This window comes from Adiantum capillus-veneris, chromosome 6 (genome assembly GCF_014529385.1).
Source record: "Adiantum capillus-veneris isolate H3 chromosome 6, ASM1452938v2, whole genome shotgun sequence".
NCBI lineage: Eukaryota > Viridiplantae > Streptophyta > Polypodiopsida > Polypodiales > Pteridaceae > Adiantum > Adiantum capillus-veneris.
This window is the reverse complement of record NC_140936.1, coordinates 121,143,204-121,163,212: the sequence shown is the minus strand read 5'-3', so window position 1 is coordinate 121,163,212 and position 20,009 is coordinate 121,143,204. Positions and strand designations below refer to the sequence as shown.

General features: G+C 39.0%; 1 protein-coding gene across 1 annotated transcript; it reads left to right on the top strand.

The window, feature by feature from the left end:
- The first annotated feature begins 3,926 nt into the window (after positions 1-3,926).
- Positions 3,927-4,706, top strand: LOC147456183 (chalcone synthase-like). The gene has a single exon (XM_086513820.1). It carries the CDS (start codon positions 3,927-3,929, stop codon positions 4,704-4,706), a length of 780 nt encoding a protein of 259 aa, XP_086369946.1.
- The last annotated feature ends 15,303 nt before the right edge of the window (positions 4,707-20,009 follow it).

The window sequence follows — 20,009 nt, the reverse complement described above, 5'->3', positions numbered from 1 at the left end:
GCTCCATAACTATCATCCACTGCCAGTTCAACGTGTTGTTTATCTTGCTGATGATACTACTTGTCAAGTAAAGGGTATTGGAGACTTATATCTTGGTACCTTATCTTCTTCCACTCGAATTTTGCGAGGAGTATTACATGTACCAGATCTTCAACGTAATCTTCTTTCAGTTGCTAGACTTGTTGATCTTGGTCTGTTTGTTGGATTTGATTATACCAAATGCCGAATTGAGAAAGATGGACAGACTATAGCCACTGCTCCTCGAAACGGTAATTTATTTGAACTCTCTCTCAACGATGCTGTAGCAAATATTGTCACTGCTCCAGGTGATCATGATTGCAAAGTATGGCATCACCGTTTTGTTCATGCTGATTTCTCAAAACTCCTTGATCTTCAACGTCGTGATCTTGTTCATGGCATGGATCTTAAAGCCCATCCCCATATGGGAATTTGTGAATTTTGTGCTCTTGGGAAACACAATCGTAAACCCTTTCCTCTTTCAAATACAACTCATTCTCATGACATCTTGGATCTTGTTCATACTGATATATGTGGACCTCTACCTTCTTCGAGATCACAATATCGCTACTTCATTACTTTCATTGATGATTTCTCAAGGTATACGACTGTATTTCTACTTAGACAAAAATCTGAAGCGTTATCTGTTTTCAAACAATTCCACAAGGCTGCGGAACTTCAAACTGGTCGTCGCCTTAAGAAGCTTCGTAGTGACAATGGAGGCGAATATGTTTCTCGAGAGTTTGTCAGTTACTGTGCTGACACAGGAATTCATCATGAACACACTATTCCATGTTCGCCTCAACAGAATGGTGTTGATGAACGAAAGAATCGCACTATTCTCAATGCTGTAAGATGTATGCTGATTCATTCTGGCTTATCTCGTGTTTTCTGGGCTGAAGCTACTTTGACAGAAACATTTATTCAGAATCATCTTCCTACTACTGCACCCTCTGGTAAGATACCCATCACAGCATGGACAGGTGACATTCCTTCTGTATCTCATTTTCGAACCTTTGGATGTATTGCTTATATTCATGTTCCCAAAGAAACACGAACAAAGCTTGATGCTCCTGGTCTTAAAGTTATTTTTATTGGATATTCTGACACTTCCAAAGGCTACAAATTCTACGACCCTTCCTCCAAGAAAGTAATTGTGAATCGTGATGCTACTTTTAACGAAAAGCTTATGGGAGGCTCATGGTCCATGGATGATTCTGATGATAGTAAATCATTGCTTCAGGCTTTTCCATTTTTTTCAGAAGATGAAACTCTTCCTATAGAGCAACTTTCCTCCTCACAACCATCCATTCCAAATGCTGCCAATGATGATATTGATATTTTTGTTGATCTGCCTATTGATTTTGAACATGGCTCATGTCATGTTTATGATGACGATATTGCTGATAATGCTTTTTCTACTTCTGAAGATCCCGTTACTTATGATGAAGCTATCTCTTCACCACAAAAGGATCAATGGCAAGAGGCTATGGAAGCAGAGTACGATTCTCTTATCTCTAAAGGTACATGGATACTAACTGAATTACCTCCTGGTCGTACAGCTATTAAATGTAAGTGGGTGTATAAAACAAAAGTAAAAGCAGATAGATCTTTTGACAAGTTCAAGGTGCGTTTAGTTGCAAAAGGTTACTCCCAAGTAGCTGGTGTTGATTATCAAGAGACTTTTTCACCAGTTGTTCGCATTACAAGTGTTCGAGTTTTATTGGCATTTGCTGTTCAATTTGATTTAGAAGCTCATCAAATGGATGTGCGAACTGCTTTTCTTAATGGTGACTTGGAAGAGGAAATTTATATGGAACAACCAGAAGGGTTTGTTATTCCAGGTAAAGAAGACCTTGTTGCTCAACTCCATAAGGCACTATATGGTCTCAAACAAGCTTCGCGAGCCTGGTATACAAAATTTGATCTTTTTCTCACCTCTAAAGGATTCATCTCTTGCTCGTCAGACCCCAACTTATACATAAAACGCCAAGGTAGCAGTTTTGTGATTCTTGCTCTTTATGTGGATGATACCATCCTTGTTTCCAATGATTTGGGATTTCTTCAGCAAGTGAAAAATTTATTGTCTTCTGCATTCAATATGGTGGATCTTGGAGAGATTCACTCTTGTCTTGGCATTCAAATCCAACGGAACCGTACAAAAGGTATTTTATTCCTTCGACAGTCAAAGTTTATTGCAGATACTATTCAAAAATTTGGTATGGAATCTGCACATTCAGCCAACACACCTTGTCTTGCGAGCTCTATGAAGAATACTTCTGACAATGGCGGTCAACTTGTCACAAATCAACCTTATGCTAACTTGATTGAATGTCTTCAGTTTGTTGGCATGAACACTCGTCCTGATATTCTGTTTGCTGCTAACTATCTTGGACAACATCTTGCATGTCCTTCTCTTAAGCATTGGTCTGCTGCAAAGCGTGTATTGAAATACTTGAAAGGCACTACAGATTTTGGTTTAGTCTATCGACGACAACTCACATCGGATTCTATGCAATCTCTTTCTCTTTTGGGTTACACAGATGCAGACTGGGCAAGCTCACATTTATCTATGCGATCTACTAGTGGAAATTGCTTCTTTATAAATGGTTGTCTTGTTTCTTGGACCAGCAAGAAACAACGTTGTGTTGCAGCTTCTACGACTGAGTCAGAATATGTTGCGGCATCACTTGCAGCTCGTGAGTTGATTTGGCTTCGACAAATGCTGGTTGATATTGGTCACTCTCCTCTTTCTAGCACACCCTTGCGGTGTGACAACCAAAGTGCTATTAGTCTTGCAAAAGACTATGTTCAACATAATAAGTCAAAGCACATTGCTGTCCATTATCATTATGTCAGGTATGAAGTACACAAGGGAACCATTATGGTTGAACACTGTCCAAGTGACCAGATGATTGCAGACATTTTGACCAAAGGCCTCAATGAGTCACGTTTCATCCTCTTGCGCTCGGAGCTTGGAGTTGCTTCGGCCTCACTCTTTCTAGATTAGCTTCTTTTCTATTGTAATAGCTTTGTACATATGACATTGTAATCTTTTAGGTACCATGCACTATGCACACTCCACATTTGCACCTTGTGATATCTAAGTCACTTGAATATTTGTACATAGATGCACAATTCACTTTCACATCATCACCACTGGTTCATATTTCACATTGTATAGGGGCTTGGGTTTTTCCCTTGAACTCCCCAAGGGTTTTTTCATCCAAAGCTAGAGACCTTTGTTTGAGTGGGGGTGTTGGAGCTATATATGGCTCACTCTACTGAACTTGGTCTCACCTATATATTTGTATCTTGTCCTCAATATGAATCAGTCTTTGGGAGCGTATATGGCGTGTCTCTTGTCTCGTCTCTCTCTCTTTCTCTCTACATCTCAACAAGGGCGTACCTAGCTAGGTCTGCAATGCTTCCTTTCTAAAAACTCTTGATGATTCCATAACTTTCTTCACATTGTGACCTACATGAGCTTTCACTAGAGGCATTGCATTTGACCGGAAGCTCACGACTCACTGTAGGCAAATGGTCCCCATTCTCCTTGTTTTCATATACTTCTTACCGTCGATTGCATCATGAGCGAGATAAGGCATACATAATGTGAATTTAACTCTGTCCAAACCTTCTTGTGTATGTAATAATAAGGGCTGTTTTCTATACGTAGGTGAGAGATCTGGCATCACAAGCAGGCACATGGTAATCACAGAGGAGTTTCTGAAGGCCAACCCAGCCATCTGCAAAAATGCGGCAAATCGTTGGATGCGAGACAGGAGCTGGCCTGCGCGGAGATTCCGAAGCTGGCGAAAGAAGCGGCAGAGAAAGCTATAGTGGCGTGGGGATAGCCGCTGAGCCGACTGACACATCTGCTGTTCTTCTCAGGGGGCAGTGTGGACATGCCGGGAGCTGATGTAAAGTTGGCAAATTTGATGGGTTTAGGTGCTGGTGTGAAACGGATGATGTTTTATATGCAGGGTTGCGCAACAGGCGCTGGCTTGTTAAGAGTGGCCAAAGAGTTATCTGAAAGCAATGAGGAGTTTCGCCTGCTTGTGCTTTGTGGAGATGTGGGCACTGTTTCCACCTTTAGAAGCCCGTCCGGCCCCCTCGACACCGGCACTCTCATTGGACAGTCCTTCTCCGGTGATGGTATGGCAGCACTTATCGTGGGAATCAGCCCTTCTCAAGGGGAGAGTACTCTTTTCCAAATCCACACTTGCCTCTCCCACCTTATACCTCACACGGAGAACTTTGCTGATGGCCACCTCACCGAGGCCGGCTTAACCCTCTCCCTCTCTCGTGACTTTCCTCATATCGTCACTGACACACTTTCAGACTTGTTGGCCACTAGTGAGGACCTAAAGGGCTACCTAGGCGTCCAAGCTATCACACCTGATGTTCTCAACTCTTGCTTTTGGGCGGTCCATTCCGGTGGGCGCCTAACATTGGACTTGGTTGAAGAGAAGCTTGGACTCAAGCCTGATAGGTTGAAGAGCACTAGGGAGATGTATGCAGAGCATGGAAATATGGGTGGATGCACTGTGATCTTTGCTCTAGAGCAAGTGCTATATCAAGATCTACAAAAAGGACGTTCAGGGCCTTCGTGGGGTCTTGCAGTGGGCTATGGGCCTGGCATTTCTATCGAGGTTGTTCTCCTCCACGCTCTGCATGTAGCTTGATAGAGTTCATAAGGCCAAGGAAAAGGAAGGATATGGCCAAGGACTTTGGCGAAGAGCCTTATTGGCACCAACATGTACTACTTGGTCTATTTTGAGGGGTTTATTAAATTGCGCCCTTTTAACTTAGATAATGCGATAATGGAAGTTTCTCTCTTCCTCTTCCTTCTTCTGAAACTTACTAGTATGTGACCCGCGCGTTGTTGTGGCCAAGAAGAAGTTTTTTTCAATTTAGATAAACCCCCCATATGGTAAGAAACATTTGAACCCATGATCCAAGAAGCACCACAACATCAACTTTGTGTGATAATGGAAAGTGCATAGAAAATTGGATCAACATAGCAATTATAGTATGTGACGCACGCGTTGGTGTGCGGACCAAAAGAGTGTACTATTAATGCCACTAAACTCTTAAATATATAACAAAATCTTGTCTCTCAATCATACATAAGCGTAAAAAATAGCACAAATCTACTCGTTTATGTATACATAAGCCAAAAATTTCAGCATTCTCACATAATGAGATAAAAAAACATGAAAAGTGTCTTATGATAGTAAGAATTTCACAATTGTTCAACAACTTAAAAGGGAAGGTAATGCCTAACTTTGACATTTTTAATGCCTTTTTTAAAAATAAATAACCCCAAATGCGATGCCAATGTACCTACAAACACCAAAATATTTTATACATATTTGTATAAAGAGTGATACAAATAAGTTTTACCATTAACTATAGGCCTATCTAGAAAAAAATGGATGCTTTATCAATGGTCAATGAATGAAAAACTATTTCAAAAGCAATCCTTCAATCTTCTTTCATACTCTTTTCCATCGCATGTGACGTAAATAGCTCTTGCATTGTATCAAAGCATTCCTCTTGAAAAGGAAATATGTTTTCATGATGTAGCACAAAGCATTCATCAAGTACTGGAATCCCAAGATATTCAGATAAACTTGTTCCAAACGTACCAAGAATGTCATGCAAATATCTCAATGCATACCCTTCAGCAGCCTATGCACATTCATCTAAGGATTGGAATCTCAACTCCATTGTGTCAATAGTCCTCAAATAAAAAAATAAATTGAAATATTTCCCATAAGAGATGAGGGGAGGAGGGTTCATAAAATAATAAATTGGTCACAAAAAATGTCTCAACTGCAAGCTTTTATGTATATTGCAAGCTTCCTCCATGCAACCAGACGATTCCATGTCATCCCTCTAAGATACCCTTTGTAATGCATGTTGTCTTAAATGTAAAGAACAAATGTTTATTTTGTCAATGTTCTCCCTTTCAGCAACATATACTACCGTATGGAATTTTATAGTTGCCCTGTCTTACAATTGTAGAGCATGCTTCAGTGTCAATATTTACTTTGAATGGTGTCAACAAAGTAGGAATATATATCGCACCACCCATTGATTACCAATAGTAGAACCCCTGACCTTAGTAGTGAAGCCACTGTTTCGTCGCACATAAGTGGGATCGCCATTATTATCCATGCTTGTTTGCTCACAAAATGAACGTGTATATCTTCTAATACACTATCCATCATTAGCCATGCAAGGAGATGAAGTATTGAAAACAAAGGGACCATGAACGCTACAACAAACAATGACGTTAGGCAACACTGGGAATTGGCTTTTATATGGTAGTTGTGCACGAACCCTCTTTTCATATGTTGCTTGGGGCTTCAATCGAGGATCTAGAACCAAAAATGTAAGAGAATTTGTCAAGCCTCTCTTTTGAAACTCCACGACAAACATGTAGGCCTCCACTCTCTAGAAATATATCTTTCTTTAAGATGTACTTCATCATGCTCGAGTGTTAATTTATGGAACAAAACATTGGTTATTATGTCTGGCAAGAGTACTACCACTCAATGTCTCTTTTCCTCTTTTCCTCTCTCCCTCTCTGTGTCTTTGTGCATTGGCAACACAAGTGCTCTCACCCTCTCTTGCTCTCTTGAGTACTCCCAGCAGTGGTGGAAAAAAACCTAGGTTTAGTGTAATCCCACATATAAATTTTGAAATTTAATGCTACAGTTTATATTTGAAGGTGAGAAAACCTACAAACTTTAGAGAAATTTAGTGTAAGATCTTTCAATATGATCAATTTACCTCTAAAAATTTGTATATGTAGATTATTCAAGTTTTTGAATTTTTTTAAAGGAAAAGCAACAAAGGTGTGCTCACCTTGTAAGGCAATGCTTTTGCAAATCGCCTTGGATGCCCCAATGCATCAAGGCCCTCTCCTTCCTCAAAAATTTTATGCATTAATCATAGTGCTTTTTAACTCTCTTCATTGATTGTTTCAAATCATGAATGCTACTTATAGTCATCCTCCTTAAGTCCTTTTTAACTCTCTTCATTGATTGTTTCAAATCATGAATGCTACTTATAGTCATCCTCCTTAAGTCCTTTTTTAGTATTCATTGTGCTACCTTACATTTACATAGCATCAACATCGTTAAATTTTACTGTACTATGGTTGGAAAAAGTGTGCCCAGCTTAGCCTTGAGCTGATTGGAAATTGAAATTGGCCACTTGAGACAATAGGAAAAAGGGAAAATTCTTGTAAAGATTTGGCAAGAAATAGTGTAGAAATGGAAAAAAGTTTATTTTGCAATATCTCTTATTTAGGATATCCTTAAAAGGGATTTATGTATGTTTGGAAATCACAAGATAAATATTTGATTAAGGATTGATCTATCCAATTTTTATATATAGAAATATCCAACCCTAAAGTTAAAAGGATGCCTTCGAAAGGGGTTTAACGGACTACTGATATGATTTGACATGCATCTTCCTTTCTTAAGGAATTTTTCCTTCAAGTAAGAAGGGCAAGTATTTCAATTAAAGAAGGATCATGTCATCTCCTAGGGTAATCCTACAACATTTCAAATATCATGATAAAATCCCATTATTAATGAAGTCAAGCCTTAGATATTGGGCATTAAATGCAAAGACTTGATGTTCGTTGTTGTCTTTTTACGTCCAAAATGAACTTGATCATTTTGGATATAGTGATTTTAATATCTTTATATATTTTTTAAACAAAATTCAAGAGGGTTTTGGTCTCTTGTGGCAATACAAACATCATCTAGAGCATCTAATTCAAGAAAATAATATAGAATCAATATTTATCATGAAAAGAAGTATCTAGAACATTCAGCTTTCAGTATGGTAGGTAGCATGATGTGTGAATACATATTTTTTTGTCTTTGGAAGGGTGGCCCAAAATTTTGCTCTTCTTCTAAGAAGGGGCAATTCTAGAGGAATCCCTTCCTTTGAAGGGCTAGTGTAATAGTGCCAATAAAATTTTGAAGTTTACCCTAAATCCAAATTAAAACTGAGAAAATCTACTTATTTTGGAGAGGTTTATCCATTATAAAGCTTCAATCATCTCTATCTTTTCCACTTCAAGTTTTTAGAAAAAGGGTTTCGAACGGTGGAGTTTGAAGGTCTTTCGAAAATCCATCATTAGTTATTTTAAACTTCCTTAAAAAGCATGTAAGCGTGTCACACAATGTATATTTTTGCTTCTTTGAAATCTAGGAAAAATTAATTCAATTTACCTCTAATAATTGTCATATCTAGGTTTGCCAAGGTTTTGGAGAATTTTTTTTTCAAGTAATGCCTTTACTATCCATTTGGAGTGTGTTGTTAATATAAAGTAGCAGTACCTTTAAACTTTTTCTCGAGCACTGCCTTTAATATGAAGTAGTAATTAAAGTAGCAATGTTTTATTTGTGTATCCTAGTGTTAGAAAAAAACCTAGGCTTATTGTAATCCCGTGTACAAATTTTGAGATTCACCTATAAAACCTAAATTTGAAGGCGAAGTATCATGTACTAGTGAGTACTTGAGAAAACCCAAGTTTAATATAGCCCATCTATCTCTAAATTCTACATTTGAAGGCGAAGGATCATGTATTGGTGAGTGCTAAAAAAAACCCAACCCAACTTTAGTCTAGCCCCACCTATCTCTAGATTCTAAATTGAAGGCACAAAAACCTACAATGCCTAGAGAAATTTAGTATAAATACCTTCAAATCTAGGCAATTCACCTCTAAAACTTCTCATTTGTAATATTTCAAAGTTAGCGGTATAGAGGAATCAAGATTGTGTATCAGCCAATGCTCCCAAACTACAATTTTCTATACCTCTAAATTCTAAATGCAAAGGCGAGAAAACCTACAAAGGAAAAATAAATTTAGCATAAAATCGGTAAAATTGCTCTAAATTTTTCATATCTAGAAGCATGGTTGACAAAGTAATCGATTAGTGTGATCGCATATGTGGGGTTTCCAACTTTGCAGTCAAGAGGATTGTGTATCCTTAAAAAAACCCAAGTTTAGTGTAATCCCAACTACAATTTTTTAGGTTTACCTCTAAATTCTAAATTTGAAGGCGAGAAAATCAACAAAGCCTAGAGGAATTTGGTGTAAAACCTTCAAATTACCTCCAAGTCTTCTCATATTTAGGAGCATGGTTAACAAAGAAAGCGATTTAGTGTAATCCCAGCTAAAAAATTTTAGGCTCACCTCTAGATTCTAAAATTTAAGTCTAGTAAACCTATGCAAAGGCTAGAGAAATTTAGTGTAAAAACCTTCAACCTGATTAATGTGAGGACGTGGTTTACAATGAAGGTGCTCACTGAGGAGGCAGATGCTTGTGCAAATCGTCGTGAGGCCCCAATGCAAGTCATCCCTTCCCAGCTATGGTCAACTTCCACGAACCATCTATTGTCGTTTCTCTCTACTACATATGGGAGCAAGATCTTGGCAGGAGATCTCTCTCTCTCTCTCTCTCTCTCTCTCTCTCTCTCTCTCTCTCTCTCTCTCTCTCTCGTGTGTGTGTGTGTGTGCGCACACACGCGTGCATGCGTACGTGCACTGGCAACACAAGTGCTCTTGCCCTCTTTTTCTCTCTTGAGTATTCCTAGTAGTGCTCAAAAAAACATAGGTTTGGTGTAATCCCACCTACAAATTTTGAGATTTACTGTCAAATTTATATTTGAAGGTGAGAAAACCTACAACATCTAGAGAAATTTAGTATAAAGACCTTTTAATATAGTCAGGTCACCTCTAAAAATTCTTATTTGCAGGTTTTTCAAGTTTTTGAAAAAAAAGGTTTTCTCCCCACAACAAACAGTTGCTCACCTTGCGACGTGAAAACTTGTGCAAATTGCCCTGATGTCCAAATTTAAAACCAAGTCGTCCCATCACTGCTATGGTCGCAACGAACCATCGCTTGTCGTTGAATGCAACTTTGAACCTTTCTCTCTACTGCCTATGGGAGCATGGTCTTCACAGGAGATTTTTGCCTCCCTCCACGCTTATGTGAATCACCTCGATGTCCGACTGCAAAGCGTCCTTTCACCGCTATGGTCGGCCTCAGTGAGCCATCGCTTGTTGTTGAACGCAACGTTGAACCTTTTTTTTTGTATTGCCTATGGAAGCATGATCTTGGTGGGAAATTTTTGCCTCCCTTGATGCTTGTGTGAATCACCTGTCCCCTCACTGCTATGGTCGGACGCCACCTTGTTGTTGAATGCAACTTTGAACCTTTCTCTCTACTGCCTATGGGAGCATGATCTTGGCGGGAAATTTTTGCCTCTCTCTCTCTCTCTCTCTCTGGTGAGAGCACTACTGCTCAGGTTCTCTTTGCCTCTCTCCCTCTCTGGCAACATAATTGCTCTTGCCTTCTCTCTCTCTCCTTCTCTCATACTCCCAAAAAATGCATAGGCTCCCACATACAGATTTTGAGATTTAGTGCTAAATTTTATATTTAAGGGTGAAAAAACTACAAAATTTTCCAAAAAATTAGTGTAAAAACCTTTCAAAATAGTCAATTTACCTATAAATTTCTTATTTGTAGCTTTCAAGTTGTTGGAGAATTTTTTTTCCAAGCACAGACTCCTTATAGATCTCTCTCTCTCTCCCTCTCATTGTCTTCTATGCACTACGGGCATCCATTGTCAGTCTCTCTCTCTCGTAACAAGTCTTGAGTTCAACTCTCCTTGTCGGATAGATCTTTAAGGTCTCTCAGGATAGTTTCCTATGGCATTAAAATTCTCTTCTTCTTCTTCTTCTTCTTCTTCTTCTTTATGACAAAGCTTCAATGTGATGCACCATTAGAAACTAAATGGAAAGCTTTCAAGAAAGCTATTTTTTCTTGTGCGGAAGAATGCTTTGCCATAAAACATCTCCATGGTATCAACAAAGATAGATCACACAAAAGGTGGTTTGATAAAGAATGTCAAGATGCTCGAAAGTCCTTGATAAAGCTTGATGCAACTATGGACAAAGACAACTATCAAATTCATTTGCATACATACAAGGCATTGATTCAAAAGAAGAGAAGAAGATGGGAAGTAAAGCAACAAGAATTTCAAGTCCAAGAAAAGGCACATGCATGTGGAAGATTTTGGAGAAACTTGAGAGACAAGTGGGTTGAGAATTTTGGTAACTTGAGTATAGTGGATATGTACACACATTGTAGGCAATTATATGAGCAAGCAAATACTGAAAAAATGCCATTTTATGGTTCACTCCCATGTATGCCGTCTTTTTTTACTATTGAGGAAGTATGCGGTGGGCTTGAAAAGTTGGCCACTCGCAAAGCGGGAGATCTTCAAGGTATCAAGCCGGAGATGATCAAATGGACGGGAGATTTTACCCATGAGTGGATGTGTGATATGTTCAACCTTGCACTTCAACATGGTATGCCTTATGATTGGAGTACTAATTGGGTTAAGCCTTTGCATAAAGGAGGGGATGTAAAGAATGTAAGCAACTACCGGACTATAATGATTGGGTCTCTTATGGCAAAGTTGTTTGGGTGCATAATGGACATGAAATTGAGTGATTGTGCTGAAGAGAATGACAAGCGTGCAAAGGGACAAGCGGGTTTTCGTCGATGCCATAGCACCATTGATCATCTTGTCACTCTTCGTGTTCTCGTGGAGGAAAGTCGGTTGAAAGGCAAGCGATTGTATTGTTGTTTTGTGGACTTTAAGAAAGCCTTTGATATGATTCCACGTAACAATTTGTGGAGAAGGATGGAAGAACTCCAAGTGCCAAGTGAGTTTATGCTTGCGGTTTCTCGAATCTATGAGAAGGTGATTTGTCAATTGCGCATGGGAAGAGAAATTTCAGAAATTTTTGTAAGCACTATTGGGGTTAAACAAGGATGTCCATTGTCACCAACTCTCTTTGGTCTATGCATCGATCAATTGGAACAAATGGTACTTGACTTTATGCCAAAAGAAGGCATTGAAGAGGTCACTATTTGCAATGCGGTAATCATGCTTTTGTTGTATGCGGATGATGTAGTGCTTCTAGCACACACTTTAGAAGATACACAAAAGCTTATGGTTGTGCTTGAGAACTTTTGCTTGCATAGTGGGCTGATTGTAAATGAATCCAAAACAAAGGTTATGCTTGTGAAAACCAACCATAAGGAGAAGCCATGCATTGTGTACAACAACGAGACACTTGAAGTTGTTGAGAGCTTTAAGTACCTTGGCCTTGAGGTTCCATCCAATCACAAATGGCATGAATGTGCTATGCGTCGTTTGGAAGCGGGAAAGAGAGCATATTATGCATTTGAGAACATGTGTAATGCGGGAAACATCAAGTGTTGGGTTCTCAAGAAGTATCTTTTTGATGCATTGGTGACACCGGTTCTTCTTTATGGAGTTGAAGTGTGGGGCAGGAGCATCTCAAAGTCTACTTGGAAAGAGTTTGAGAATGTCCAAAAGTGTTTTCTTACAAACTTTCTCCAAGTTAAGACACAAACACCATATATGCTCCTACTTCTTGAGTCGGGATCTCTTCCAATTGAGGTTATGGGTATGGAAAGGGTTGTGGAGTACATGATAAAGATGCGTCAAAACCCCTCACATCGACTTCCTACAATTGCATGGGAAGCAAGCAAAAAATTTCAAAAGACGCATAAAAGCAAGATCTTGAGCACGGGATGGATGCAAAACATAAAGAAGTGGTTTGGGAGATGGGATGCATTACACTTGCTACATGATGCTTCAATTGACTCTCAAGTGAATGAAGCTTTTCTACAACGCCAATGTATTACGGCTTGGGAGAAATCCGGTGGGTCACGCTTCATACATTACACCACCTATATTGCCCCCAACTACAAAACCATGTTCTTCGCTGAGAGAGGAAACCGTACTCACACTTACATGCTTGAGCCTATTCCCTTGTCTGCGATACGCACTATCGCAGCAATTCGGCTTAGCTCCCATTTCCTTCGATGCGAGATAGGGCGTTGGGGCAATGGAGAAGAGTCAAATCGATTGTGCACATTATGCTCACTGCAAGTTCGAGAGTCTGAGTACCACACACTACTAGAGTGCTCATCTTTTGATCACATCCGAACTTGCTTCTCTCACATTTTCAGCCATAACTTAGACCTACACACTTTCCTCTCCCAGCCAAAGTGTGGGCTCTCCATTGCGACTCTCATCACTACAATTTTGGAGCATCGAGAGTCACTCATCAGCCATACACATACTACATCACATGTAACTTTGGTCCCATAGGTCATATTTGACCTCCGAGGACGATAATAAAATCTATCTCTCTCTCTCTCTCTCTCTCTCTCTCTCTCTCTCTCTCTCTCTCTCTCTCTCTCTCTCTCTCTCTCTCTCTCTCTCTCTATCTTCGATGCTAACCCCTTCTTCCCCAAGCTTTACGTTCTCGATTTGTAAATTGTAAACCTGGAGGTCTCCAGTGGAAAGTACTTACCATATATATTTTTGTATGTTGTATCTGAACCCTCACCTTGGAGTCACCTACGTAAATTGTGTCGCTCGTACCATTTGTAATGCACACACCCACACCCGAAGAGGCTGCACGGAAGCAAGCGGCTACTGTAGCACTTCCAACTATCATACGTCTATACTATCTTCTAAGAGCTCTCTCTCTCTCTCTCTCTCTCTCTCTCTCTCTCTCTCTCTCTCTCTCTCTGGCACATGCTCAGAGCCTTTGGACTAGTTGTACGTCTCTTTCTCTCTCTCTCTTCAACACACACAACTTGCAGTCTTGTGCCCATGCAGCCAAGAGTTGACACGGAAACTCTCTCTCTCTCTCTCTCTCTCTCTCTCTCTCTCTCTCTCTCTCTCTCTCTACACGAGCGACGAGTACACAAGCGACGAGATTGCTGCAAACATTGGACTATGGAGTTAAATAATAAAAAAAAGAAGACCGGACGATCGAAGAGGATGTGCAATTTCTGCAAGGTTGGAAATTTTGACACGTGGATAGCTTCTGCTTTCTCCAAAAATTTAAGCTGCATTATAAAGAGTATATATGATATTTGAGTCCTTGAATGAATTACCCCTCTCTCTCTCTCTCTCTCTCTCTCTCTCTCTCTCTCTCTCTCTCTCTCTCTCTCTCTCATATAAAGATATATACTAGTGTGTGACCCGCACACTGTTGCAATCAAGAAGAAGTATGCCACAATCTTGGTATATCCCCCCCCCCCCCCCCCTCTAAAGTGACGTGCAAGTAATCTCTATGCATGAATGCTTCGTTATGAAGTTGGCATCACGATGTTTCTAAGTGGTAATACGATTTTCCATTGTCTATTGTATTATTTAAAATCATTTAATCAATTGTAATACAACATTAGCTTTCCATGACAATGAAAAGTGCATAGACAATTGAACCACATCTAAACTTTGTGACCAAGGTGTTGGTGCATAGAAGAAAAGTGTTCCATCAATGCCATTGAAGCTTTGAAATCTATACCAAAACTTTAGTTCTGCTCACTCATCTATGTATACATAAGCCTAAAATTTGTCCCATTCTCACATAGTAGGATAAAAAAAGTATACATAATGGCTACAATTTATGAAAGCATGATTTACATAAATATAAAAACCTAGCACAAAAGGCAACGCTTAAATTTAACATTTTGATTGTCTTTTTTAAAAACAAATAACTCCAAATTCGATGCCAATGGACTTGTAAACAACAAAAGATTTAATTCATAAACTGACATTGTATACTCTATGTAAAATGTCGGAACAATTAGAAATCAAATGGAAAGGTAGTGGCATATCGTTATCATACAAAGGACGCCTTGGTGGAGTCGCAGTTGGTGGCACATAATAACTATAACAATAGCCAAATTATTGATACCTAGCATACATCGTCAAGCACCCTTCTTGCAAATGAAATCTCACAAACTCTATCGTTCACCATTCATTTGATTCTTCCACAAGCTTTACATCATGCACTCCCTATGGATGCACATCATAATGTTCAACGGCTACAAGACTTGATTGGGGGTTGAGCCTAGGCTAGAAGACCATGCCTAAACCCTTTCATACGAGTCTGGGTCAAGAAATAGAAACCCTAACTTTTTGGGACCTGCAGAAGCCAATCTTGAACAAGCCATTTGAACGGCACGAAACTTCATTGGTAGGTGCTCTCAAGGTTATCTACAAGCCCATGTAACTTCCTCCATAATAAATCTACAAAAAGTGGATCAAAACGTCGATTTAGGCTTCGAACAAGCAAAGCATCATTTGGCTCTCACGGCCAGATGGAGCGTCCGTTTGCCACCAAACTTCATGAGTAGCATTGACATACCTTCAACAATGAAGACATATGGTCAAACATCGAGAAAGTATCCCCCGGACCATCACCCAACTAAAAGATGCTTTCAGATCGTCATAAAGGACATCCACAAGGCCGAAGGCTACATCGACGCCATGGAAAGGTGCCCCACAACATCTACAAGCTTAGATAATCAAGCTCGAGTGAAATTATCATGAAAAATCATCTCCAAGAGCGGAAATTGACTTGAGAGTCCAAAGTACCAAATAGGGAGTTTCTAAGCTAAACTTATCAATTCCAAAGTTGACTTGGACATAAAAGGGCTTAGGGCACTAGCAAAAATCTCCCCCATGCATTAGAATCACAATTTTGCACCATCGATAGCATACCCATATGATGTTTGATGGGCCTTTTTACACATGCAGAGGATATCACCGGATCAACAGAAGAGGATCCCACAACATGAGCACTTCTCTTTGTTGCTTGAAAATTAAAAATCCTTGGAGGAGTGGGCTCAATTTTATCGGATTCGGGCTTAATGATAACATTGGTAGTAGTGTTTTCCATAATTGTAGTATTAAAGCTCACATCAATGCATAAAAAAGCTAACATGTATATTAACTACCACAAAGGGAGCAGACCCTTGTGAATATATGCTACAAACTCAATATTTAATCATGCTAGAAGAATCGTATACAGCACAAAGCCCAAGGTGCTCAAGTCTAGTAAGAATACATGGAGATACTTTACAATTTATCTTACACCTTAGCAACGTGTATGGTTTTCTCTCTTCTTAGTGTGTATACGCCCCCCCCCCCCCCCCCCCCTCTCTCTCTCTCTCTCTCTCTTCGACATAGTGATAGACCCTATTACAAAAGTGAAGATCAAATGCATAAAGTTGACATGCTTACACAACAATGACTACCGTATAAACATAATAATTTGTATCCAGAGAACTCAAGTCTTTCGACAAAAATTGTATTGTTTAGATAGCTAGAAAAATTACAATAAACATGAAGACCTTAATAAACACAATAAACATGAAAACCTTAATAAATGTATCAAGACATCTAAAGATATTTTTCCTGACCATGGCTGAGCTCTCGACATAATTGACAAAGTTAAAAACTCAATGAGGGACACTGTTGTGCTACAAATGATCTAAGAAGAAAAATTAATGCAACTCGCTTCATCACATAATTGTCAATTGGCTTGGAGTTTCTCCATCCCTAAATTAAGGACCATTTTACCATCCTAAGACTGATTATCTCTTGGATAGAACAATGAAAGTAGTGAAAAAAGCAAAAGTGTTTTTTTTACACAATGCAATCAAAGCACCAAATCCAACATTTTACATGTACCAGTTATTGCAGCCTCGTATGGCAGTGCCAAGTGTGCAAGTTGCTTACGCAAGTAAATTTGGTAGATAAGCTCATAGAATTTGGACCTTTGAAGGTACTCCTAGTCATCAATAATGGAGTATCCTTTGTACGTCTTAAACCACCAAACATCATCTTGCTCCTTGGAGGAGACACATTCCTTCCTAACCGAGTAGAGATCGTACTCGACATTGAAATAGTACCCCAAAATAAGCATCGATCGATGGAAGTTTCCTAAGGTTCACAACACAATTGGAACATATTAAAACCATCAATCTTACTGTATAGATAGTCAATTCCTGCTTTCATGTGCACACACCTTGTCTTGTAGACTTGATTTAATAATCACGTGATCGGGTGAATTTTTTTGTGATTACCATGTGTTTTTATCATATTCACATAATTACACTTCATGTGATCACATTTAAGCCAATGATTTGGTGACGTGATAGCCCAACAAAAACCGTCGGGCTATTTTTTTTGTGGCGGGCCCACTGGATATGGCAAAAACTTACCAATGGGCCTACCAGAATATGGAAAAGTTGAGCAAGACTACCGGTTTGGGTAAGTTTTGCAGGTTAATAGGAAGGTCAATTTAACATGATTTTTTTAAAAATGATCACTCAACGTTATGAACATGTTCGTGTGTTTGTGATCACATTAATGAAATCCTTGGAAGTTGTAGTATTTGTAAATGATAACAATTTTCATGTGTGACAAAGGTACACACCAAAAGTGTGGCTTTGCTAAAAGTAACATAAAAGACTTCAAGATTTGAAAAGAAATACAATAAGCATCCACATAATGTCTTAATGGATAGAAACATAGATATGTATCATTTTCTATGTTTTAAACAAACTCGGAGGGTTTCACCTCTTAGACATGTAAGTTACCCCGTGAGTTCAAATAAATGGGTTTTTTAATTGTTAAACTTTTAAATTTTAACAAGATTATATTAATAGAATGGGTTTTTTAATTGATTTTAAGAAAAACCCGTAAGTTTTTGAAGAAAAAAATGTCATTTTATTACCTTAAGCATGTATGTAAAGGGGTTTTTTTTATACCCTTTGAACGCACATTATATGAATAGTTTCTTGAAGGTGCACCCGCCTAGAAAACAAAAGACACCTCGGAGATGTACTTGTATTGATCCATGACCTATAAGACAAAGTGGACACCCAAAAGAAAGCCAATGAGAAGAAGGGATGGGAACATTCTCATGACATAGTATAATATGCCATGGAGAGTGGCTGAACAAGAAATTCATGATATATTAAGCGGAACGGACATAGAATAGACGGCAATGAGAAGAAGGGATGGAGCCTTCACATGGCATTGTTCAATATCTCTTTGTATATAATGTTTTTTGTTGATCCATTTCTTTCATTTACATCAATGTTCCCCAAGAGAATCTTCAATAGTAGCTGAATGTGCACATGAAAGCGCAACGTACAGTTGTCCATGTACTAAGACCGGATCATCAAGTAAAGACCCACCAACCTAATGCTTTGGCCTTGTGACGTATTTGTTATCATACAAAAAGCCAATCTGACTGGAAATTATCTACGTCTAAGAAAAAATGGCAAATCTATACCAAAGTGCATAAAATATATTTGAGGGATGTAAACTCTAGTCCCAACATGCATACCTATAATAAATTATGCCTCCACAACCCTTGCACACCAAGTATGTTACATTGCATAGAACTCGACTTGGATCAAGGTTTCATAGTAGAACTATAGGCACATTAATCTTCAATTCCAAGCAATGTGCTAGGAATCCACCACCTAAGCCGAGACCATTTAAAAACACCTCAAAGTATAAGGATGCATCTTGTGTGGAGTTTCCCATCACAGTGTGAATGCTAAAGTATGTCACAACATCAACTTCCATTGCATATAGGTCCTTAGCATTGAGAATACCAACCTCGGAGTTTTTGGGAGGAAGGATGGCACGCTCTTTGAAGTATTCAATGTGATCCACGTCTCTATCCATTTTTCAATAGATGCAATCTATCAATCCATCTAATGAAGATAAAGGAAGCACCATGTGATGGGGGACCACTATTCTATCTTCATCGTTGCATTTCAAAGTCCCATTTCCTATATCTATAATCCATTGTCTATAAGCAGCATTTGCAACATCACTATCTCCCCCATGCATGTTAGACATAAATCTGAGAATCTTCACGTATGGCCATAAGTGAAATTGACAGAGGATAGTATCAACAATGTTAGCACGCATTTCCTTGAACAGCATTAGTAAGATTTGTCTAAAATCTCCCCCAAGAACTATCACCTTGCTACAAAATGGATTTTTTGAGCACATAATGTCTTACAAAGACCTGTCCAAAGCCTCAAAGGCATATCGATCCATCATGGGAGCCTCATCCCACACAATGAGCTTACATAGTCTAAGAAATTCAGTAAGTTGAGCTTGAGTAGGGATATTGCATGTACTATAATTATTTAACTCCAGAATTATCTTGAATCTAGAATGTGGTGTTCATCCATTTCGCAATAGCAATGATGCAATACGAGAAGATACCATGGCCAATGCAATATCTCCTTGGCCACACAATCATGACAACAAGCAGTTATATAAATATATTTTCCCAGTCCTTGCAGGCCCATCTAGGAAAAGATGGCCCCACCATCAACAATCAATGCATGTAGGACTCTCTCAAAAGTAATCCTTTGTTCTTCATTCAAGCTCTTTTCTATTGCACATGATGTGGATAGCTCTGTCATGCAATCAATGCATTGCTCGTGAAAAAGAAAATTGTTTTCATGAGGTGACATAAAGAGATCATTAGGCATTACAATTCCAAGATATTTGGATAAACTTCACCCGAACGTACTTAGAATATTATGCAAATCTCTTAATGTGTATCCTTCAGCAACCTATACACATTCATTCAAGGACTTATGTCTCATCTCCAATTTGTGCCAATAGTCCTCCGACAAAATTTGATAAAATATCTCCCATAAGTGATTAGGGAAGGAGGGTTCAGAAAACATTAGGATTGTCCCAAATAAATGCCTCAACTACAAGCATGTGTGTATATTCCAAGCTTGCCCCATGTAGCAAATAAATGCCCCACATCAAATTACCCCACCTCCATGTTAGGCCACTTTTGGAATCATTGCACTTGCACACATGCATCACACACACACAAACAGACTGAGAGCGCTTGCTCATTGGTGATCTCTGTGGAGTCAATGCATGCACAAACTAGCCAACTTATCTCTCTCTCTCTCTCTCTCTCTCTCTCACACACACACATACGCACACACACACACACACACATGACCCTGTTAGATAGATCTTTTAAGGTT

Excerpts from the sequence above, each read along its gene's own strand:
- LOC147456183 (XM_086513820.1), top strand. The coding sequence starts at position 3,927 with ATGCCGGGAGCTGATGTAAAGTTGGCAAATTTGATGGGTTTAGGTGCT.